This window comes from Balaenoptera physalus, assembly GCF_965194825.1.
Source record: "Balaenoptera physalus genome assembly, chromosome: 20".
Lineage (NCBI taxonomy): Eukaryota > Metazoa > Chordata > Mammalia > Artiodactyla > Balaenopteridae > Balaenoptera > Balaenoptera physalus.
The window spans coordinates 52,669,384-52,693,525 of NC_138901.1; the positions used below are offsets into that span (position 1 = coordinate 52,669,384).

At 52.8% G+C, this 24,142-nt stretch overlaps 1 protein-coding gene across 14 annotated transcripts in view; it reads right to left on the reverse strand.

Moving 5' to 3' along the window:
* The window catches only part of TRPV3 (transient receptor potential cation channel subfamily V member 3), a 34,466-nt gene that overhangs the window by 9,216 nt on the left and 1,108 nt on the right, over nucleotides 1-24,142 (reverse strand). For 5 of the 14 annotated variants that reach the window (XR_014257927.1, XR_014257928.1, XM_082443461.1 and 2 more), the window contains 15 exons: nucleotides 22,661-22,781; nucleotides 18,141-18,245; nucleotides 17,879-17,965; nucleotides 16,794-16,948; nucleotides 15,833-16,009; nucleotides 13,439-13,579; nucleotides 11,027-11,307; nucleotides 8,739-8,915; nucleotides 7,644-7,802; nucleotides 6,818-6,919; nucleotides 6,414-6,453; nucleotides 5,704-5,833; nucleotides 3,572-3,737; nucleotides 2,108-2,174; nucleotides 109-383 (listed from right to left, as the gene is read on the reverse strand). Coding sequence is in view for 12 of the 14 variants with exons in the window: in XM_082443459.1 (XP_082299585.1) it covers nucleotides 109-383; nucleotides 2,108-2,174; nucleotides 3,572-3,737; nucleotides 5,704-5,833; nucleotides 6,414-6,453; nucleotides 6,818-6,919; nucleotides 7,644-7,802; nucleotides 8,739-8,915; nucleotides 11,027-11,307; nucleotides 13,439-13,579; nucleotides 15,833-16,009; nucleotides 16,794-16,948; nucleotides 17,879-17,965; nucleotides 18,141-18,245; nucleotides 22,661-22,781 (2,183 nt within the window). In the remaining 2 variants the exon portion in view is untranslated. Of the gene's footprint in view, nucleotides 1-108; nucleotides 384-1,982; nucleotides 2,054-2,107; nucleotides 2,175-3,571; nucleotides 3,738-5,703; nucleotides 5,834-6,413; nucleotides 6,454-6,817; nucleotides 6,920-7,643; nucleotides 7,803-8,738; nucleotides 8,916-11,026; nucleotides 11,308-13,438; nucleotides 13,580-15,832; nucleotides 16,010-16,793; nucleotides 16,949-17,878; nucleotides 17,966-18,140; nucleotides 18,246-20,076; nucleotides 22,628-22,660; nucleotides 22,813-24,142 lie in introns of those variants that run through there. The other 9 variants (XM_082443463.1, XM_082443462.1, XM_082443460.1 and 6 more) reach the window with 8 other exon arrangements.

Consider the following 24,142-nt stretch of genomic DNA (forward strand, 5'->3'; position numbering starts at 1 on the left):
GCACAGGGAGCTTATGCAGATTTCCAGGCCCCACCCCAGATCCACTGGCGCCATGTGCTGAACTGAGTCCCCGTGAGGGCTCCCATAGAAAGACTCTGCCAAGGTCACCTGTAGGCGCCAGATGCGCTCACTCTCCTTGGAGACGTTCTCCACAGTCTCCCCCATCAGGGCAATGAGCATATTGAGGAGGAGGACGAAGGTGAGGGTGACATAGGTGATGAGCAGGAACAGGAAGAGGATGGGGTACTTGGAGTTCTTCTGGATGTTCAGGTCACCCAGGCCTATGGTGAGCTTGAAGAGTTCCAGCACCGTGTCGCTGAAGCTGCCAAAGGAGTTGCTGTCCTCAATGTCCTTGGAACACTTCTCGATCAGCGAGGCCAGGGCTGGGAAGACATAACAGGGTGTTCTCTGCAGCCTCTCTGTCTGGTTAATTACCCAATAAACTCGTGCATGCCTGCATGTACACCTATGCCCACACACACAGACTGCAGACCTGCTGCCTCCTTCTCTCTGGCTATTTAAATTACATCTCCAGCCTCAGCTCCCCCAGAAGTTTCATCAGGCTGGTGCTCTGCCTTGACAGAAAGGGCAGAAAGCCCTTTCTGCCTAACAAAGCCCAAACACTTCTCTCTACCCCACCATTCAGCCCTTGATCTATCACGGGCTTGCACAGTTGATAATTACAATCTATAATCTGTGTGTCTCTGGCTCCTCAACCAGGCTTTGAGCTCCCAACTTCCTGTAGCTTGGGTTGTCTCCCCCAAGACTGGGAAGTCCTGAGTCTCTTCCTAATGCTCTGTGGCAAGACCTCTGGTCAAGGCCTGGGACTCTTCTTCTCTTCTTCCCAACGCACTACAGCAGTGGCTCATTTCTGAATGAATGGACGGATGGATGAATGAATGAATGATCAAATTAATCAGGGAGGAAATGGATAGATGAATAAACAAACAAGTGAAGGACCAAATAAATAAGCAAACTGTGACCCAGAAAAGGTACCAGACAGATGGGAACAGTTGCCTAACTTCAAATGCCAATGATAACTAGGGGGAAAAAAAACTGGTTTGGGAAAATAAAATATCTCTTTATGCAAAGGTTAGAAATAAAATCAGGTTATGCTGTTCCCTCTGTTGTAAATGGAGAGGTTTTTTCTTTTTTAATCGGAGTACAGTTGCTTTACAATATTGTGTTAGTTTATACTGTACAGCAAAGTGAATCAGCTATATGTATACACACATCCCCTCTTTCCTGGATTTCCTTGTCATTTAAGTCACCACAGAGCACTGAGTAGAGTTCCCTCTGCTATGCAGTAGGTTCTCATTAGTTATCTATTTTATACATAGTATCAATAATGTATATATGTCAATCCCAATCTCCCAATTCATCCCACCCCGCCTTTCCCCCTTGGTATCCATACATTTGTTCTCTACATCTGTCTCTATTTCTGCTTTGTAAATAAGATCATCTATACCAATTTCTTCAGATTCCACATATATGCGTTAATAAACGATATTTGTTTTTCTCTTTCTGACTTACTCCACTCTGTATGACAGTCTCTAGGTGTAAATGGAGAGGTTTTCAAGAGGGGTTTCCCATCCCTGGCCCCAGCAGACCAGAGGCTCTCACAGATATATCTGCAGCAAACTATGACAGTAATGTGATGTGGAGGGCCAGAGGAAGTTATCTCAATGCATTAACTCTACTCCTATTTTTCAAAGACCATCAATCAAATTTCTGCAGACTTTAGCTTCTCTATTTGTAAAATGGGGCCGAAAACCTGCCAAGCCTATCTGAGGCTGTGAGAGCCGCATATGATGATGGATGTAAAGGTGGGAGGCATACCACACAGGATGGTTGGATAAAAGCAACCAGTTCAAATCCTGGAGTCTCTAAGCCTCAGTGCCCTCATGGTCAGGGATGATGATGACCCCCCCTTGGTCAAGATGTCACGAGAAGTAAAGAGATAATGGTTGGGAAATGCTAACCACGGAAAGTGTTCCACTGGTGGCCGATGTAATTGTTGCTGAGGCTCCTGTGTGCTTTGCCATGCTGACATCTGTATAAAGTGTTTTACAAATGAGGGAGTTACTATTATTTATAAATCAATTACCTACTCCAAATCCAAGTAAGAACACGATATATACAAACAAGAACTTCAGAACATCATGCAAAATGACCTACAAAGAAAGAAACGCAATTCAAGGGTAAGGTTTGAGCACATATTCATTATACATTGATTTCCTGACTGCTTCCCACCCTCTCCCGGGTTCGCACTCTAACCATGCCCTCACTCGGGCCACTCTTCTGTGACCCTCACCAGGTCCTCCTGACGCTGTCTCCACAGCTCAGCGCTGGGCCCACCTCCTCCAGAAAGACTTCTCTTCTGGTCCTGCTCTCCGCCCTCCTCCCTCCTAGAACACAGTCTGTTTCTGTCCCTGCTGATTCAGGCTGCACATCAGCACCTTTCCTCATAGAAACTCACATCTGGAATCCTCACACTTCCTGGGGGCTGCAGTGTGCTGGGCCGAGCTCGCACCAGCTCACAAGAGCTGATTGTCTCACTTTCATGAATTTTCTGAGCTCGTTGTTAAACACAGCCATGACTAAGAATTAAATTGTGTAAACTTGTAACTAAATAAATTGCATTAGAAACAAAGATAATAAATGTTCAAAACTCATCACTTCCGAGTGACTTTACTACATTTTATAATTATCTAGGCTTTTAAGGCTATTTATTTCTATCGTAACCATATGGTGGAAACACTATATAATGGTGCATTACTGTGCATCCCTTCCCAATTCTGTATTCAGTGACATCGCATTGGTAGCTGGAAGTCAGCCATGGTGGGAATATTTACACCATGGAAATTGGTAAAAGCTACAAATCAGAGACTGTTGATCATCTAGATCTAGACTTAAGACAACGATGGACAAAATGTTAAGGCAGATTAAACTTTAAACATGTGTCCTATCTGTAGCTGTTATAGCGGGAATAGCACAAAAACATTGATGAAATATTCTTCTAGTATTTGAAAACTATTATCCAATTCAGCAGATAAATGGCTCAGCATCACTGACAAACAAATGCAGTTTCAACACAAGTCTTCATTGTTTCCCTTTCATCTTACTCCTTAAAGCAGAGGAAAATATCAGCATTTATGCTGGCACAACACTCACTTGTCAATTGCAACCATAGGTTGGCAAACAGATATGAGTTCAACCAAAATCAACAAATTATTCGGTGAGACTCAACTAGCCATGTGGAATTTACAACAAAAGGCATTGTATATTTTATTGTTGTTTATAACGTGTGTGCTGCACATCCTTTATATGGTAAACATATATAATAAACATATCTACGTGTATATATGTAACATATTATATATACATATTTTCCCTCCTAGAGAGCCTGACCAAAGGCAAAGGGAGACCACGGTATTTGGGAGAAAGAACAGTGGCCTGTCTCTTGGGCAAGTCTCTTTTCCTCTCCAGACCTCAATTTCCCCATCTGAAAAATGGGTCTTCTCGGAAGGCCCTCCCTGCCCATCTCTGACGTTCGGCAGCCCCAACACACCTTCTGGATCATGACGCTGTACATGCCCATGGACTGGAACCCCCGCGTGTAGTAGAGCATGTTCGCCCAGCCCAGGGCCATGGCCAACACGAGGCAGGCGAGGTACTCTTTGTAGGTAAGCAAGTACAAGAAGACAGACAGTATCACAAGCACAGCTTGGACAAAACTGTTCAGGAGACACAGGAGACAAGGGCCTTACTTACTTCTTGGCATCAGGGCAAAGATGTCCAAATCCTCCAACCTCCCTTAAATCCTGAATGGTTACCCTGGTGGCTGGTGCTGAAGAGACAGATAAGGCTGCCCCAGATCTGCTGGACCACGTCTAAAATCCAGCCTTGCAGACTGCATTGCTAGATGCAAGTCAGCGCTGGTTGCAGTTGACAAGGACTTTTTAAAGATACAGATCCCCAGGGCCCAGGAGATTCTGGTTCAGAAGGCCCAGGGTGCTGCCCAGGAGGCTGTATGGTTTTTAAATCACCCATGTGATTTCTGACCCCCACATAGGTTGGGGTACACTGGGGTAGACTGAGGATGTGGTGAATGATTGCATTTTTAACCAAAATGACAAAAGCTGACATCTATACTCAAAAGTCAATCATAACAAAAGTCCCCCATAACCTATTTTGAAAAATCCTTAAAAAAACTACAATACATGCTATATAATAAGTTTGCTAAAAGGAGATTGCGCAACAATGCGAATGTACTTAACAGTACTGAACTGTACACTTAAAATGGTTAAGATGGTTTAACTTTTGTGTTACGTGTATTATACCACAATTTGAAATGTTTAAAGTACAATATGTACCAAACATACAAGATCAAAATCTACTCCTAAACAGTGTGTAACACCATCAGTTATGCAGACATCTGGATAGAAACCCTCTCTTGCTTATAACATCAGGTAGTCTCCGCAATTACAAAATATCTAACTAGTTAAAGTTAGGACACAGGCAACTTTGATTTTCTTGTGCAGTGAAAAGCAAACGTTTGGGTGAGCAGGGCATTTGGGACTGAAGTGAGGAAGCATGTTTACACGTTCCTCTACACTGAGAAAACAAGGAAGAAGCAGAAGAGCAGGACATGGCACTGGTGCCTTCTGTCTTTGCCAAAGCCAGTGGCTGTACAAATGGATTTTTTCTCTGGAATCGTCACAGTTTCTCCAGGCTGACAGACTCATACGTGACTTGCACCCTGGGCAGTGGCTGCACCTGGCCTATTCATTCACTGCAGTATCAGGGGGCCCCTGATACTGCCCAAAGAGATGAAGAACTTAGCTCATGCTTCTGGAAGGCAGGTACATACTTAATAAAGCTGTTAATAGGTATTTGGAAACATCAGGCCAAGATTCAAGGTTTTATAGACCCAGCCTCCCAAATGCTCAGAAGAGGGCCTTTGGTGGGGTCTACAGAGCCACGGAGCCTAACAGTCTTCATCCCAAGCTGCAGATCCTTTTCCATTATTTATTTAGAAACAGGGGTTATGTAATCCTCTGCACATGACAGGGGTTACATAATCCTCCTTTTATTTAGAGACAGGGGTTACGTAATCCTCTTCACATGACCTCATTCAGAGAGGCTGCTGAGCTGAGCTTTCTGGCTAGAGCCTACAGTAGTCAACCCTGCACAAGCTTGGGATGAGGCTGTCTGGGAAACTGGGCTGGCTTGAGCTTCATGACTGAAGCTCCGCCTGACTCTACGTGACTCACTTCCCTGCTCTGAGCCTCGGTTTTCATGCCTAAAGATGAGACTCGATGATTTCTCAAGTACCTTCCAGCCCTGACCTGCCAGGGTCCAAAACAACAGCCAGGAGGAACTGGCCTGGAATGTCCCTTCATAAAAAATAAACACGCCTTCTCTGTGCTGGCTGCCGCCCAGGGCTCTGTGGCAGGGTGAAGTCAGCTATCCCTGCAACCGGATGGTGGGCACTGTCCCAGCGTTTTCTGGTCCTCTCCATGGGCATCTATGTGCCTCTCTTACCAGAAAGGAGAGAGGAGGTCCCTGGCCATGTGACTTGGCAAAATGACAGGGACAGGGTGACACGGTAGGGTGGCTATTGCAGAGGGACACAGCAGCCATCATGCAGGACTTTAGCCTTGTCTGTGAGGTGGTGACCAAGGGGACAGACCTACTTACAAGACAAAGTGAAACCAGGCATCCGAGAGGATGGACTGCAGATCTGAGGGTCTCAGCAGGAAGATCGCGATGCCCTGCGGCCAGAAAGGAAAGAAAAGCTGCCCCCTCTTCATGCCCCTCTCTGGAGGATCTGGGGAAGGGGGGCGTTTCCCCAGGACTGAGACTCAGGAACAGGGAAGTATGTGAAGGCCCAGCCAGAGCCCAGCTGAGGGATATGGAAGGGGACTTGTGCCCGGGGGACAGAGGCAACCCCAGGGTAAGAGCAGGTGCTCCCCCTGATCTTCTCACGTCTCTTACTCTCACCCCCGTAATCACCCCAGAACCCACAAAGCAGCACAACCATACAGTTACCTGCCATTCCCCAAATATGGCCTAGCTTTCCAGCCTCTGAGCCTTTGTTCATGCTGTTCCCCACACCTGTCCTGTAATACCTTCTCCCCAGTGTCCTCATGCCAACCCTCCCCTACCAGAGTAAGCACTTCTCTGCCTTCAAGCCTTCCTGGCCCCCCTCCCCCCCGCCAATAAAAGTCATCTCTCTTCTTCTGAGCACGGGTCTGAGCCCAACATCAGGTCTTTTCACAGTCTATGTTAAAGTCTAGCTATTTGTGTCTATCTGAAATCCCTACCAGACTATGAACTCAAAGAGGGCAGATTCCCTCCATCCTTATCATCTCCTCCGGAGCCCCACATTGAAGGTGTTCAGAATATACCTGCTGATTCGTCGGTTGGATGGATGAACGGGTAGATCGACTGACAAACAGATGGAAAGACGGTTGGATGAAGGATGGAAGGACAGTGGGTAAGGATGAGTGGGTGTTTAAATGGATGAATGAGTGGCTGGGTTGATGAGAGAGGGCAGGTGATTGGATGGGTGGATGGAGGGGCAGGGAAGATGGGACACTGAGTGGCTGGGAGTGTAGATAAATGGCAGATAGATGGACAGATGGATGGAGGAATGGATAGATAAAGTAGGTAGGATAAGCTGGCTTGTTTATGTAAATCCAAAGGTTAAAAAGGAAATGCCTCCCCAAAGTCTCCCAGCAGTAGTAGCAGAGCTTGCTGTCACCCTGCCTGCCTCACAGGCCAGTCCAGGAGGGCTTGGTGACCTACTCACCTCTTTCACAGAAATGCACATGGCCCAGATGAGCACAAACATCCTTCCTAAGAGCTGCAGCCACCCCATCTTGTATGTGAGGGCCAAGGGGTGTGGCAGGGCCTGGGAGGAAGGGAGAGGAATGGATGGGTGCAGGACGGGGAGTGAGGAAGGCAGGGGTAGCGCCACCTCCGGGGGGACCATGCACATACACGTGCCCAACCCTCGAGCTGGGCCAGAGGTCAGCACAAAGCCGGATCTCTGTACAGGGCCAAAAAGGAACTGCAGCCCCCAGCTCCTGCCTCCCCCGCCCAGAGTGGAAACCCAGAATTCTGCAGTGAGAAGCACGATCCAATCCATGCTAACAACCCCCTCACACCTCTTGGCGTTTATCTGTTCCATCTGTATCCAGACACTCACAGGGCCTCATAACACAGTTAAAGCCAAGACTCCGTGCCTCGTGTAATGGATGGGGAACCGAGACCCAGAGTGCTGGGGATGCTTCTCCAAGTGACTTCCACCTCCCCGCATTTCCTCCCATGGCCCTCACGCAAAAACACCCAACCAGCTCCAGATTTAGACATGGAGCCTGGGCGGGGCCTGGGGCTCCTAATTCTGCAGCCCTCCCCCAGCAGGGGTCAGCCTGGGGCTGAGCACCTGGGGTTGGGCTCAACCAGGCGCTGGCGACGTATTCAGTGTCCAAGGCACTGTTGAAGCATGAGAACTGGGGGACCCCACGCACATCTCTTGGCCTCTCTGGGCCTCAGTTTCCCCATATGCACATAGGGCGGCTCCAGGGTCCTGCCATGCTGACCAACCCATCCCCCACTTCAAGGGGCCCACTTACCTCCTTCTCCCGGGGGTGGTAGTAAGAGACGAAGGTCAGGGTGATGTTGTAGAAGAAATAGGAGCAGAAGGACAGGAAGAACATGTACTTGGCAAACTTCTTCCACTTCATATGCAGCAGCGTGTGCAGGGGCTCCAGGGTCAGCATCTCGTGCCGGTTCTGGGGGTAGAACGGCACCAGTCACCATGGAGATGAGAGAGAGGAAGGGACCATTTTCGGAGGGCCCTCATTTCAAAGGAAGCTCTGAGTCAGCACTGCCCTTGGCAGAAGGGGGCAATGAACTGGTTTGGCTGGAAATGTTGGGAGGGTAATTTCTGGCTCCTGAGGCTCCATTCCAGCGCACCCAGACAGCAACCGAACGCCACGGAGCTTGGTGTTTTTGCCAAGAGGATCTGAGGCACGGTGGGGAGGGAGGGCTAGAAGGGAGGCCAGGGCCACGACTGGGGTCTGGCCCCTCCTGGGCCCTCCTTCACTGTGTGACCCCAGGAAAACCCCTGACCCTCTCTGGGCCTCAGCCTCCTCATCAGTAAAACTGATCTCAATCCCTGCCCTACCAGTCAGGCTGCTGTGAGGGCCAGGGAGATCCCGGGCAAGACAGGCTCTGGGAAGCACAACTCTTGGTAAAATGTGAAAGATGTGTTGCCTCACTTTCCTCCAAGAGCCAAAAACTTCCCGCTGCTGATCTTCTCTTTTCTCTTCAGCCTCACTGACTTCCCAGCTATGCCTCCTCCAGAAAGGCCTCCCTGATTGCTCAAACTGTGTACTCCCTGACACTTATTTGGGACCAGGTTTGGGGGAAGAGGGGATTCTAAGCCTGACCATATGGAACCAATAGAAGGAGTTGGGGGGAAACAAGATGGAGAAGATCTACACCCCCCCAACCCTGCCCAGGATTATGGGGCCAGGAGACCCCCACCACAAGGTCAGCTGGGAACAGGTGGCCCCAGCACCCACCCCAGGCCCCACCCACTAAGGCTAAGGAATGGGGGCTGCAGACTTGTCTGGCTAGTAGCAAGGGGTCTTCCCAGGGCCTCCCTGGCCTGGGGCCCCAGCCTGCTACCCCCTGACCTTCCCCAGCCCACCCGGGAGACCCACATCGATGTTGGTGTTGTAGACGATGATTTTCAGCACCGAGTTGTCGGTCATGGTGTCCACGTTGGTGAGGTCGTAGAGCGAGGACGACACTGGCCCGTAGGCCCAGTCGGTGAACTTCCTAGACAGGGTCCGGAGCCGCTTCTCCTTGATCTCACGGCTGAGGATGTACTTCAGGATCTGGGGACAGGAAGAGTAACAACCATCAGCCTCTGGACAGGGCTTGGGGCGAAGACCGCTGGGCCTGCCCAAGGCAGACAGGGCCTGGCAAGAGGCTCCCACCAGGGGTGGATTGAGTCGGGCCGAGTGCCTGTCACTGTGACCCCCGGCCCCCGCTTTATCTGTGGGATGGGCGCAAAGCTCGCTGAACTGCCCGTCACACCAGGCATTGTGAATACCAGAGACAAGAGGCGTGAAGACCTTTTGCACGCTTCGGAGGGCTGCACGATCAGCTCACAAATCCTCGCACCAGCTGGGGAGTCTGTTCCGGGAAGAATCCAGGAACTGACAATTTCGAGAAATAATTTCTGTTTGGCCTGGATTTGAGAAGCAGCTGCAAGTTTCTCCAGCTTCCCCATCCCACCCTCAGTCAAGACCCTGCCAGTTGAGGCTCACTGCTCTGGCCAGTCAGGGGGTGATGCATGACACCAGCCTTTCAGAGAGGCCCGTGGGACCCACTCTCTAGGTCAGCGAGCTTGCTCTCTGCTACATGTTAGGGTCACTGGGGAACATTTAGAATTCCCACACCACTGACTAACTCAATCCAGATCTCTGGAGGTGGGACTCAGGAATCTGCATTTTGTAAAGCTTCCTGGGTGGTTCCAAAGTGCAGGCAAGATGGAGCGCTCACTAGTTCCCGAAAGCGAGCCCCGGGTACAATAAGACGGGGGCAGAACTTCCTGGGGCACCAACCCAAGGCCCAGGAGGAGGGTCCTAATGGGGAGGACAGTGTCAGAGCCCTGATCTCATGTGACCCAGTGGGGTTCCCATCTCATCTCGCATGGGAGCCTAGTCTCTACAGCCCAGGCAGGGAGCTCCCAGGGATAAGGCACGTCTCCCCTTTCTGCGCCCCAGGCTACACGAGCCCGAGGACATGGTCTGTGTCTCAAGTATCACTGCACCCTCTGCTCCCAGCACAGTGGCCAACTTGGGCAGCATCCGGAAAAGTTTCCAAAGAACACTGAATGAAGGAGAGAAGGGGCCAGGAAGGGTGCAGGCGACTTCCCAAGACTGGCGAGAGGTGGTGGGTGTGGGTGGAGGGACACATTATCCTCTAGGGAACCAGGGGTCAGGGGGCCACGCTCCATGCAGGAAGCTTCATCCCTGGGCCCTCCCCAGGGACAAGCACATGGCACAGTGGTCCTTGGAGAAAGTTCCGACTTGTGACCACAGTCTGACTCTCCTCAAAGCCCCCAGGAAGCTGTGTCCTTGGGGTGGGCAGGAGATGGGGGAGGCAGGCACACAATTCCTCCTCTGTCAAAGCTGTTCTGCATCCCTTCCTCCTCCCACAAGAGCATGAAAAGGTCCCTTGTGGGCACCAGCCCTGAGCACTGGGACGGGACCCAAGGCCCTCGGGGCACCACCTCCCTCATCAGCTGCCCTGAGGTTGGCACAGCTGTGATGGCTCCACAGTCCCCACCCTACCCAGTGCCCTCCTGCAGCCTCCCAGGAGCCATGGTCCCCTCCCAGGGCTCAAGATGTGGACGCTCAGGGGCAGCTTTGCCATGATGAGTCCTGACCTTGAAACCAGACCAAGCCGTGGCTCCAACCACAGATAGAGATGGGAGCCCACCCCAGCTGAGTCTTCACCAAGCTCCCAGTTAACTTGAGTTCCTCGGCCACAACACAAGGGCACAAAGAGCCACGAGCAGCCACATACTCTGCTGGGGACTTGGCTCAATGTTTCAACCTGACAGACAGGCTGGGGTCTCTCCAGTGTCGGGGAGCACCAGCCAACTGGCTCTGGATCCAGAGCAGACATTCGGGGACTCGCGTCCTCATTAGAGGCTGAAGGCCCCCAGGGTCAGACACTCAGCCTCCTCCGCTTGGGTGCCTCACCACGCAGGAATCCTCCGCCACAAAGCATGAGTCACCGCAGCCTTAAGACTCCTCCACTCTGGCCCCGGCAAGGGGGTCTCAGGGCGGGAGACGGAAACACAGAATGTTAGGGCCTGAAGTCCAGAGGGTGCACCCACGTGCTGCCTGTCCGTGGCTCCGTGCAGTCGGCCACTCAGAAGGGCCCCTGGGGAGCGTGCCTCGCGCCCTCCCGCCTGCCCCCAGGCCTCACCCACCTCGGCCTTGCCCATCTTGGCGGCCAGCTGCAGCGGCGTGAGGCCATCGTTGTTGCGCGTGGTCTCCAGCTCCCAGTTGCCGCTCTTCAGCAGGATCATGTCGTACATGTGCGTGACGAAGTCATTCTGCGTCTTGAAGTCCTCGGCCACCGTCACCAGAGCGTGGAGGATGTTGTTTCCCCGTGAGTCCTGCGAGGTGATGTCCGTCTGCTCGTTGTCCATCAGCAGCTGCACAATCTCGGGCTGGTTGGTGCAGGCTGCCAGGGCCAGGGGTGTCTCGCCTGGGGGAGGGGGCGCACAGGGGCTCGGTTCTCTCCTGGACCAGAGCGGTGATTCCCCAAGTTCTAGGAATGGGGCTTATCCTGCCCATCTCAGCAGGAGTGGGAGACTGAAGCTGGATCATTGCAACAAACTCCTAACCAGTCTCCCTGCTACTACCCTGTTGGCCCTCCAACACTATCCTCAACACAGAAGCCAGACTGATCCTATTAATGCATAAGGCTCACCTCACCCAGAACAAAAGCTCAAATTCCAGTGACAGCCTACAAGGCCCTACATCTTCTGACATCATCTCCTCCTCTCCCCCTCACTCACTCCCCTCCAGCCACCATGGCCTTCTTCCTTCTCCTCGAGCACACACAGGCACTTTTCTACCTCAGGGGCTTTGCACAGGCTGTTCCCTCTTCCGTAGATACCTGCATCACTCCCTACCTCACCACCTGTGAGTCTTTGCTCTAATGTCACCTTTTCAATGAATCATTCACCCTAACTGCCCTTTTAAAATTGAAACCCAACTCCTTCCTGTCCCAGAATTCCTGATCTCCTTCCCCTGCTTTACTACTTTTTTTTTTTGAGCTGTCGTTTTTTTTTTTTTTAACTTATTTATTTTTTTATTTTATTTATTTTATTTTTGGCTGCTTTGGGTCTTTGTTGCTGTGCACGGGCTTTCTCTAGTTGCCGTGGACCGGGGCTACTCTTCATTGCGGTGCGTGAGCTACTCATTGCGGTGGCTTCTCTTGTTGCGGAGCACGGGCTCTAGGCGCGCGGGCTTCAGTAGTTGTGGCTCGCGGACTCTAGAGCGCAGGCTCAGTAGTCGTGGCGCACAGGCTTAGTTGCTCCGCGGCATGTGGGATCTTCCTGGACCAGGGATCGAACCCTTGTCCCTGCATTGGCAGGCAGATTCTTAACCACTGCACCACCAGGGAAGTCCCCCCTGCTTTACTTTTTATTTTTTTCAATAGCACTTGTTATTTTCTAACATATTACATAACATTCTTATTTATTATATTCATTATTGATGGTCTCTCTCCCATCTAGAATGCAAGTTCCATGAGGGTAGAGATCTTGGTTTTGTTCACAGATATATTTCAAATACCTAGAACAGTGCCTGGTATATATAGTAAACAATCAATGTTAGTTGAGAAAAGAGAAGGCAAGTGACTCACACTTGGTCACACAGCAAACCGGGGACGGAACCAGGGCTGGACATCAGGTCTCCTGCTGCTTCCCCCCCCCAGTCTCCATCCTGTCACCTCTCTTCATCCCACCCAACAGATGTTTCCCAGCCAGGTCTGACTGGACAAGACCCTGTCCTCAAGGCCACCCAGACCCATCTAGTCCTGCTGACTAAAAAACCATCCAGAAGAGAAAACAGGTCAGTGGCCATCAGTCAGGGCCTGGGCAAGGAGGAGGCGTTAACTACAAAGTTGTACCAGGCGAGTTTTTGGTGTGATGGAGCTGTTTGTTCCCTGTCCTGACCACAGTGATGGCTACACAACTGTACGTGTTTGTGGAAGTGAACAGAAGTGTACATTAAGATGGGTGAACTTCACTGTATCTAAATTACACATTAAAAAAAAATTTTTTTCACGCGGGATGGCCTAACGCCAGTTGCATTTGGTCTCCCTAAAGTGTCAGTCAGGGAATTTTTGTCCTCTTACTTTTGACCCCTGTTTGCAGTCCTGAGAGGCACTGGACACAGGGGACAGAGGCCAGAGCTGGCAGGCAGGATGCCTACATCCGCTCCTTACTACACTGGGGCAAGTCATTTCCCTTCTCAGAACCCGTAAACTAGGGCTCTCTCCTTGCCCTCCCTCCCAGGTCTATGTTCCCTACAGGGGGCTGCTCAGGTGGATGTCTGTGTGTCCTCTAACACCACCAGGTGACACTCCCCGAATGCAGGCTCCCCATCCTCCCAAGTGCTGGTCTCCAGCCTGGCGGTCCTGTTCAGGTGGCTCTGCCCCTGCCGCCTCCCTGGTCCCGGCTCTGTCCTCCAGGGCCTCGGACACAACTGAGCCAGCAGAGATTGGCAGTGGGGTCTCCCCTGCCTGCTAGCGCTTCTACGGGTAGAAGCCCCGCCTCGCCCTCCGCCCCTCTCGCCCCCGGACCCCAACCCGGGGCGGTGGCACCCACCGAAGTAGAAGCCTTCGTGCTGGTACTTGGGGTTGAAGAAGACGCCCTTGGCGTGGGCGTTGACGTCGGCGCCGGCCGCGATGAGCAACGCGGTGATGTCTCCCTGCCGCCGCTCGATGGCGATGTTCAGCGCCGTCTGCCCTGCGGACGGGACAGGGGTGGGCGGTTGCGCTCAGCGGCTGGGACGGGAGTGACACACCTTCTCTGGCCTGTTCCCCTCTCTGTCCTCTGTACCCTCCACCGAACCGTGGAGAAATACTAGCTGCCTGTCTGGCCTGTGTCGCCCAGCTTCATTCTTTGCTTCATTCATTTTTGCGTGGAAGCAAGGATTATTCGTGGAGCATCTGCTCTGTGCCCCAAAGCCAGGCACTGGGGACACAGCAGGACATGGGATGCAGTTTTGATTCTTGTCCTCAGGAAGCTCACAGTCTCCCTGCGAATTGAGCGTTATGATACGGGGAGGTGCAGGGTCTGTGGTACCCAGAGGAACTCTTAACACAGCCTGAGGGGTTGGGGGGCTTCCCAGAGTGGCCTCTAAACTGGGACCGGGTAAGTTTAGCCAGGCTGGATGGGGCTGACTCAAGGCCTCATAAGCCAGGTTAAGAGGTTAAAACTTTATCCTAAAGGGTATGGGAAGGCACAGAAGGCATTGAAGCAGGGAAGTGACATGATCAGAGTTTTGGGTTTTGTACATGTGTATATTCAAAGCATTCTGGCTGCAAAACTGGAGGATGTGTTAGAAGGAGCCCAGACTTGGGAAGAGCTGTCCATCCAATGGACCCAAAGATCCTTGGGAGAAAGAGTCCTCAGGATGGTCTGCTGGGGATGGGGGAGAAGGGCTATCTCAGGTCAGGTCCAGGCATCTGGCCTGGGTGCTGGGTAGATGAGGCCCTGGTGACTGAGAAACAGAACAGGAGAGAAGCTGCAGGGAGGGGGGTGGGGGAGGGACATAGACACAGTTGGTGGAGCCTACAGAACCTCCAGACAGAAGGGACCAGAAGGCTGGGGGTGCGGGGGCCGGGTGTCTCAGAACATTACACCAGAAACAGCATTTTCCAAAGAGCTGCCAACATGCCATACATAAAAACAAAGTCCTGGTGGATCAAAGAACTAAGCATTTTTTAAAATTGGAAAATTGTTAATAACTAACCTTTTGGAGGGAAAACCCTCTTAAGCCTTCTTAAGCAAAATCCAAAATTCTGAAGCCATAAAGAAAAAACTGACATATTTGCTTCCATAAAAATTAAAAATTTCTGTATTTCAAAAGACATCTTAAAGAAAGTTAAAAGACAAGTGATAGGCTGGGGGAAATATTTGAGATGTATAAAAGAGGTAATGTGCTTTTAGAAGTCCATAATGGATTAAGAGCTCCTACAAATCAATAAAAAGACAAACAACCTAAAAGAAAACTGAGAAACTATTATTAACAAGCACCTCACAGAGAAGAAAGTCCACACAGACAATACAGGAAATGAAAGATGTTTGGAATCACTGGTAATCGGGAAGATGAAAATTTGAACCTAATGAGTTAATACTTTTCACCCACCAGACTGGCAAAAACAAATAATAATAATGGCAATAAATAAATACAAATAAAATTACTGTCTCCCACGAGAAAAGTTAAGGGCCCAAGCCAGACTCCCACCTGCAAAAAGCTGAGATGTTTAGCACCCTCGGCATATCCATAAGATGGCATCCAGTTATTCTTGGGCCAATCATTTTTGACACAAGCTCGTCATAAGACCCTAGTGGGATGTTTATTGACTCCAAAAACTCAAAGACACACCTTACTGGTTATTCACAGCAGACTTCCTGAGTAGGGAAACACTATCCTGAGTTTAGTCTCCCTGCCCCCTCTCCGGTCCACCTAAGAGAGAAGCCACAAAGCTGAGTCCCAAATGGGGCTGTTAATAATGATGAGGATAATGACGATACTAATAGTTACTAATGTGTTGGCCCTGCCCAGCCCTCCAGCCTTCTTGCCATCACTCAGCCGTGTCAAGCTCAGTCCCATCTCAGGCTTTTGCCCTTGCTTTGTTCTGAATCCTTCTCATTGTGCTGGCTTCGGGTCAAAGGTCACCTCTCTGACCATCCACACTAAAGTTGCCCATCCCCAATTACTTCTGATGACATTATCTTTTTTTTTTTGTAATTTTCTTTTCATCAATTTTTAACTTTCCTTATTTAGAAGAGCAGCGTTCATCTGTCTTGTTCACTCCTGTGTTCTGGGGCCAAAAACACTGCCTGGCACGCGGCCAGTGGTCAAGATTGTTTGCAGAATGAAGGAAGGTGCCGGGCACCATACTAAGCGCTTTGGGCTTCCACGACAGCAGTGCCTGTGCCCCACCACCGCCAGAAATCGCTGTCTGCACAGCCCCTCCCGCAGGCGGGTACCTTCGTAGGCCTCCTCCGTGTACTTGGCGTTGATGAACCTGTCTAGGATGTTGTTTTCCTCCGCGAAGGCGAGCAGGATCTGCACAATCTCCTTGGTGCTGGGGTTGATGTTTAACAAGGCCTTCATCAGGCAGGTCTTCCCCGTGTCCAAGGCCGTCAGCTTGTGCATGAGGAAGTCTGCAGGCAGGGTCGCAGGATGGAGCCGCTGCACAGGGGGGCCCCGGCTGCCCTTGGCCCTCCCGGCCCGGAGGAAGGGAGGCCGGGGTGTGGCGGCTGCAGCCTCGGACCTCAAGAACCTGCCACAGGCTCTCCACGGAGCTCCCTGCCCCGAGCTCCCAGCTCCCCTCTGCCCTGGCCAGCTCTTCCTCCTCCCGCCTCCTTGCCGGCTCCTCCTTCTCCTCGGTGAGCTGCCCAGAGGCTTATCAGAGACCTTTTGCTCTTTACCTTCTGCACCGTCTCCCTGGTAGGGGGACAGTCCCACCCACTGCCTGGCTTCCCACTGTCCAGCTCAGAAATCTCCAGCCCACCACCCCACACCCCGGTTTCCTACAAATAGATTTCACCCCCTTCCACTTAACTTGCTACTCTCCTGGTCCCCAAGACAGCTCGGGCCCCACCAGCCACCAAGTCTCCCAAGTCCAAATGGCACCACCTGGGACTCACTCCTCACGTCCTTGCATCCCACCAGTGCCGCTCCCGGAAGAGCTGTTCCCCCTTCCCCAGCCCCGCCGCTGGGGTCCCAACTCTGCCTGAGCAGAGGCCTTCTCCAGTTTTACCCCCATCCTCCACCGTCACCTGTCTAAGCCCTTCCATGGCTCCCCATTGCCCTCAGAATCAGGTTCGAAGTTGCCAGCCCAGCAGTTAAGGCTGGAGGGTGGGGAGGGAGGGCAGTGGGTAGGTGGACAGCAGGAGCCGAGCAGGACCCCCAGCCCTGCACCCTCTGCCAGGGCCAGCCACTGACCGGACACATCCAGGCTGCGGCGCTGCTCACAAAGCTCCTGCAGCTCCATCAGCAGCTCCAGCAGCTGTCCCACGCCGCCCTCCGACACAGCCACAAAGATGTGTTTCCTCAGCCACCTCTTTTTGTGCCTCTGCTCTTGCTTGGCCAGGTTTGCACTGAGGCCAGAAAACGTTTCCAACTCGCCACACATGCACCACTGTCTCCCGTTACCCCTCCAAAGCCGCTGTGCCTACAGGGGGGCTCGGCGCCAGCCCCCACTGTCTGCACGTGCCTGTCGCAGTGCCTGAAATCCCCTCCTTTAGTGCTGGGGGGTGGGCGGAGGTGCTGGGATTCGTGTTGCCCTGAGCTGCCCTGCTTCTAATCCAAATGCAAGCACATTTTATCAAACTGTATCTTTGGATCCACATAGTAATGATCAGGAAAGATACGTGCCTAACTGTTCATCATGATTACCTCGAAAGAATGAGATCAGAGGAAGGGAAATTTCACTTTCATATTTTGTGTTGTTTGAATATTTTTCATATCTCTCTCCCCACCCCTACACTCCAAATAGGCAGCCACGGTAATGTGTGATGTGTATACTTTTGTTTGTATGTATTCTTGCAAAATGCACGTTGATGTTTGATGGCTACATGCATGTATTTTTCTTTTTAAGTCTTTATTGAATTTGTTACAACATTCTTTCTGTTTTTTTGTTTTGGTTTTTTGGCTGCGAGACGTGTGGGATCTTAGCTCCCTACCGGGGATGGAACCGGCACCCCTGCATCGGGAGGCAAAGTCTTAACCACTGGACCGCCAGGGAAGTCCCCTACATGCATGTATTTTTAATTTATGTACATGGCATTGCGTTAAGTTCTCATTCTGCTGCATACTGTTGTCCGGATGTTTTATAATGAATGGGTATTACTTTTATAAGATGTAATACTCCCTTCCCCCCCAAAATGACCTACATGCCATAGCTATGGGCCCAGACATTGGCGCCCCAGGATTGGCGGCCTCTTTCTCTTTCCTGCAGGGTCCTGGTGCCTGTCCCTCGGGCACCTGCCTGGTGGGCACGGTGGGAGGAGGGGAAGGGCCAGGCTCACCTGGGACTGCTGGGATTAAATGGGGTCTCTGTCACGTCGTCCTGAGGAGATTGTGGGGAATCCATGTCATCACAGCTGCCCGGGAGGCTGGTGGGGGAATGGGGAGGACAGAGAGAGGGACAAGTTTTTAATGGACAATGGTAGTTTGCCACAAGCAGGCCTGGCTGTGTGGCCCAGGGCGAGTCACTGTCCGCCCGCGGGAGCTGGGGGCTCGGCCAGGGCAGGGGTGGGGGCTGGCGGGCTGGCGGGTCGCAGTACTCACCACTGCCGGATGTTGGAGTCCATGGGCTTGGAGAAGATGAGGGGAGAGGTCTTGGTGACAGTGGGGTTGGGCTCGAACCCTTCTATCTCCAGGAACAAGTGTGCACTGGGGGGACACCCAAGCAAGGCCATTAGAGCTGGGACAGGGCCTGTGCACCTGTGTGTCCTGCAGCCCCACTGTCGAGGGCGCCCTCCTCACGGAGTGCTCACCCTCAGCCAGGCCCAGCCAAGCCCGGAAGGCGCAGAGCTAGTCCAGAAATGGGGCATAAACGGCGTGAGGGCAAGGCTCACTGATACATTGGCCCCCCACCTGCCCGTCTCCTGCCTATCAAGAGGAACCTTCTGACCTGACCTAAAATCAAATCATTCTTCCGAAAGAGAAGACAAAGGGAGGAGCAAGCCCCTAGCTGGTAGCCCGAGGCCTGGGTTCTAGTCTGGCTCTGCCTCTGCCTCTCCTCTTGTGTGACCCCAGGCGGTCACTGGCCTTCTCTGGGCCAAGTATCCTCACCCGGATGGAAAATGATTGGGCTAGATGGTCCTCAAGACCTGGACGCTGGAGCCCGTGCTGCTCCAGGACTGTCTACTTATGGACGGTCCAGCTGAAAGGGGCATCAGAGGTCATCTTGTGAGATCACCTTTCCCTGCACCCCTGCAGCACCCCAGAACTGCCACCCCAAAGTTGTCCCCACACCACTATGGCAGCTCTGACCCAGCGACTACAAACACATCTGCTAGCAGAACATCCTGGTTGAGATTTGCTGACTATCTCCAGGCAGAGCCCAACTCCCCCACCTGCAGGTGTTTCCCCAGGACAATTGGTCCAGCTCCTGCCCTGACCTCCATCCCACCCTACCTATCTGGGTTCAGTAGTGCATTTACTCAACAAATATTTACTGAGCATGTACAATATGCCAAGCACTATTCTAGAAGCTGCGGATACAGTGGTAAACAAGTAGACAAAAATTCCTCCCCTCACAAAGCTCTTGTTCCAGTGGGTTGGTAAAAACTGGCCCCAAGGATCAGACCAGATTATAGCACAGCGAGGCCATTGCTTTTCTTGCTCTAGACCAGGGGTCCCAAACCCCTGGGATCTAATGCCTGATGATCTGAGGTGGAGCTGATGTAATAATAATAGAAATAAAGTGCACAATAAATGTAATGGGCTTGAATCATCCCGAAACCATCCTCCCCCTGGTCCTTGGAAAAATTTTCTTCCACAAAAACGGTCCCTGGTGCCAAAAATGTTGGGGATCGCTGCTCTAGGCAATAACCCACTGTCCTTTGGCTGTAAGTTCTTCAACAGCAGAAACTACAATTGCATCGTCCTAATTCTCTAGAACCCAACATTTGTCATGACACTCAGAAGACCTAACAATGGATGAGTGTAAGGATGGATAGGTGAAAGATAAATGAGTGGAAAAAAGAATGGCTGGTTGGACAGATGAGTGGATGGATGAATAGATAGGTAGATGATGGATGGTTGGAAGGATGGATGGATGGATGGATGACTGTCTGAGGAATGAATAGTTGGGTGGGTAGATAGGTGGATAGATGGAGAGACCAATAAGCAGACAGACCAACACACCCTTAAACTGTAAAAGTTGGGAGGTTGCATCCCTCAACAGGAAGATGAGGGCTGTGACTGAGGCAGGAGGACTTCAGTGGCTGGGAAGGTGGATGGTGAGAGCTGAGCTGGAAAGGACCCAGATGTATGTAAGGACCTAACTCCTGGGACAGGGAGCTGCTAGACCACGAGGGCCTGTCCCATGCCTGCCCTACTTGCCACTGCATGTGCCATATCTCATCCACCAGCATGAGCAGACAGCAAGGTCTTGGCCAGGTGACATCCTGGCTCCGGACTTGCAGCAGGTGCTGTTTGTTTATTCCTACTTTGACCCAGCCAGAAAGGCACCACCACCTGGGTGTCGTTAACTCACATGTGCAGACAGGCAGCTCTGTACGATTCCTCCGGCATTTCTGTTCCTTTGAAGGCAGAGAACTATCCCCAGGCCGACTCAGGCCTGGGGAGGAGCTTATCTCTCCTACTTTGTCCAGAGAAAAGCCCAAGTGCTCTGAGCTTCAAGGTCAGTGCCTCTACAGCCTTCATGGCCTGTGTCTGTGTCCCTGGGCAAGGTGACGCCCAGGGGGAGGTAACCATAGCAGCCACTCACAGGGAGGGGCATGATGCTTCAGAAAAAAGCTCCAGGTCCAAAAATTTCTCCCCAATCTGGATTTCTTGGTGCCTTCAATTCCCCCATTAGTACATATTTCCTTAGTGGTCAGAACTGCCTTCTGACACATAATATTTTCTTTTCTTTTTCTTTCTAAACCTAAGTCCTATACTCCGTTCTGAGGGAGATGCCCAAACCTTTGGGGTCTGGGGAGAAGTAGGCACATGAGATCCCTCAAAGAGCCTTGGGAAGGAGAAGGGACCACGGATTCATGAGACAAAGGTCACACCTCACACCAGGCCCTTAGTTGGGCGGGGGCCATTGGGAGAGCTGATCCTGGAACTAAGTTCATGAACCAGGATGGGCTCAGAATGGCAGCCCGACTGCAGGAAGAATCTGGGATTTTCCTGAAACTCTGTCCTCAGTCCTTCTCTGAGGTCCAAACCTCCCCTGGGAAAGTGAGAGGGGAGGGAAGGGGGAAAGGAGGCAGGAGGGCAGTGTTGGTGGCTTAGATCCAAGATATCTCTGCTTCTACCCAGACAAGCCCTCCCAGACCCAGGCTTCCCACATGGGCCCCCGACACCTGTCTGATCTCCACATCCACCCAGTTTTCTCTCCTGTGCTCCAGGATGGAGCTTCCACCTGAATGAGCCTCTGGCACCTCTCAGCCAACATTTCACACTTGAACTTGGCTCCTTCCTCCTGACCTTGCTCCTGCTCCTCCGAAGTGCTCATGTCAGAGATGCCCCATCACCCCTCCAGGTCCCCCCACCGGAGGAAGGGGATGTCTCTCGGTCCTCTTTCTCCCTCCCCTCCCATAGTTGATCCGGCAGACTCCACGATCCTAATACTTCTCTGATCTGTGCCTGCTTCTCCATCCCTCACCACCAGGCTCACCACCTATCACCTGGGCAACAGTCGCAACAGACGCCCCTCCAATCCATCACCCACACAGATCACCCAGAGTGTCCTTTCTGAAATGCAAATCTTGCCATGCCCTCCCTCTCACACAAAATCCCTCCATGGCTCCCCACTACCCCCAATTGTCCAATGTCCTTAACTGACTGCCAAGACCCAGCCCCAGTGGGACTTATCCCCCCAAAGACACCCTCACCCAGCCGGCACTTTAGTCGCATGGGATTCCTCACTGCGTCCTGCCCCAAGCCTCTGCCCTCTCCCTTCCTGTCCACCTGTCACCATCCACTGTAACACCAGCTCCTCAGCGACATGCCTGCAGGATCAGAACCACCTGCCCCTCCTCAGGCCCCGCCCCGCCCCGCCTACTTCACCCTCTCTCCAGGCCACTCCCCACATTCTCCCTGGGGCCCCTCTCACCATCCAGACTGTGAGCAGAGGCAGGTGTTCTTTCTCTCGTGTCCCAGTCTCCCCAGCCTGGGCCCAGCCCCCCGCCTCGTGCACAAAAGGCCTCAGCAATTATTATTCAAATCAAGAGAAGGGAAAGCACCAGGCTCAACTCGTCCCAAGAAGAGTCCTGGGACAGGGGCTGAAGAGGCAGGTCAAATGGGCCAACGTAGACCCGGGGGCCCATCCGGGTCCAAGGGAAGCGCCGCGGGGTTGAAGGAGGGGCATTCGGCTTGAGGGGCACCGATTCGGCTGAGGGGGTTACTGCAATGGAGGCAGCTAAGGGGCCAGCCGTGACCCCGGAGAAGTACTTTCTCTGCTCCCGCCACCTCCGTGTCCTCAACTGGGAAGTGGTCATAACCGTCCCAGCCCTGTGCAGTTCCCAGGGGCCCTGGGGAGTGACAATGACGACAACAATGAAGACAAAGTTCAAGGTAACAAAACACTATCAGCGCCAACATGCGCCGTGCCGAGCACGTTGTTGGCACAATTGCAATTAACCGTTACTCTATGGGCTGGTGCCGTGGCTGGTGTCCCCCTTACACAGGTGGGGCTGGAGAGCCTGAATTACCTGGCTAAGCACCCCGTGGATATGAGAGCCCCCAGTGGACTTGAAAAATGTATGCTGTAGGCGGTCCCTGCTACCTGGAATTTCCACCCACCTTTCTGCTCCTTATCTCAAGGATGGCTCCAGCAACTCCCCACCTCCCCCAGGAGCCTTTCTGGGCGTTCCTGCCTTGGTGCCCCTGGGCCCTCCAGGGAGGCCTCCCTTGATTATTCCAGTCATACTAACCTCCCGAGCTCAGCCCCAGAGTATGCAGTGCTGTCCCCCCGACACCCCCCATTATACCTGGCTGGGCACCAGGCCGCCCCAGATGAGACTGAGATTCTCAGGTCCGCCCCAGGCAAGGGGTCCCTGAAGGTGGGTGCCAGGCTCCTCCTGTGCCCCTCACAGCGCAGCACGCGGGCCTGAACCTGCCGGTCCTACCTCTTCTTGGTGGGGGTGATCTCTGCCGGCCTCTTCTCCTGCAGGATGGTAACGTTCCCACTGGGGACAGTGGCAATTCTGCCCATGAGAGGCACCGTCTCCTTCGGGTGGGCATCCATGGCTGGAACACAACCACAGCACAGATGCTCAGGCTGAAGGGACAGAGAGGAGCTTCAGACCCCCACGTAGCACCATATGGCTCCTGCTCATACTCCCCAGGACGGGGAGATCACTCAGCTTTCCCAGGCCACCACCCCTTCTCAGGGACAGGGAGACTGTCCCCGCAGCTTCCCCTGCTCCCTGCTTCAGCACCCCTGCCCCTATGGGTCCTAGGAGAGCCCAGCAGAGCTTCCAGGTAGAGATCACCATGCCCTTGACCTCTCTCCAGACATCCTCTCCAGCCCCACCAATCTCCAGGTGGATTCCTGAGAATTAGCTCTGCTTTTTCAACGTCCTTCTCAGGTTTTGTGTTTAGAATTCTCCTCGACAGAGCAGGACTGTCACCTCCTTTCCTCTAGACACTATGCTCCTAGTAGCACAGCCTCAGGCCGCTCCGGTTTTTTAATTTCTCACCCTCCTCGCGCTCTCTGCCACTAACACACTGATCATCTTTCTCCCCCACCCAAAGCTGAGTGTAACCAGCCACATGGCTATCTGTCCACCTGGAGGGAGCAGCTGAGCCCCAGTCCCCTCTGTCCAGACCTGCTTTACTGATGCTCGGTAAGGGCTCGACCCCATGCAGGGCTTGGAGGGAGGTACTGGGAAGGGGAACTGATATGTCTTCCAAGGACACTGAGGGGAACTTCGAGCTTTCTGTTGGGCGGAGGGCTGTCCAGGCAGAGGCAACAGCCTGAGCAAAGACCAGGGCTCAAGAAAGTTCGGCGAGTGGCAAGGAGCTGGTGTGGCTGGACCCGTGGGTAGTAAGAGGCTTGGGAACAGGCTGGGCCTGGAGCAGGAGCTGTGGCTGAACCTGGGGACAGCGGGGACGTGAGAGGGAGCCAGGTCCTATAGGAGACAGCACAAGGGAGATGGAGGAGACCAGAGGCCAGGACGAGGCTGCCGTGGGGGCCAGCGGGGAGGTGGGCTGGCCATAGAGGAAGAGGTGGGCAGGGGAGAGGGCTGTGGGGACAGGAGGTGACTCTGCAGTTAGCGGGGGCCATTCTCAGCTTGAGCCACCCTCAGAGAACTCCCTCAGAGTCACAGGGAGCTGGGGCAGTGGGGCGGGGCGGTGATTTCTGTAAGAAGAGCCCAGCTGGGTGGAGCTGGGGCCATTGGTGATCCTGACCCAAATAGGAGAGCCCCCTGGAGGCAGTGTCTGGATCCGGTTGTCTTCAGACTGCAGTGAGGCTTGGAAATGGGAGAGCCTCCTCCCCCTGCCCACGCGCCCCACCCCACTAAACATGAGCAATCTTGGGAGAGGAAAGTCATCCAGGGGGTGCCCCGGAGTGTAGGCACCTAGAGGCAGGGAGCTCTGAGGAGGCC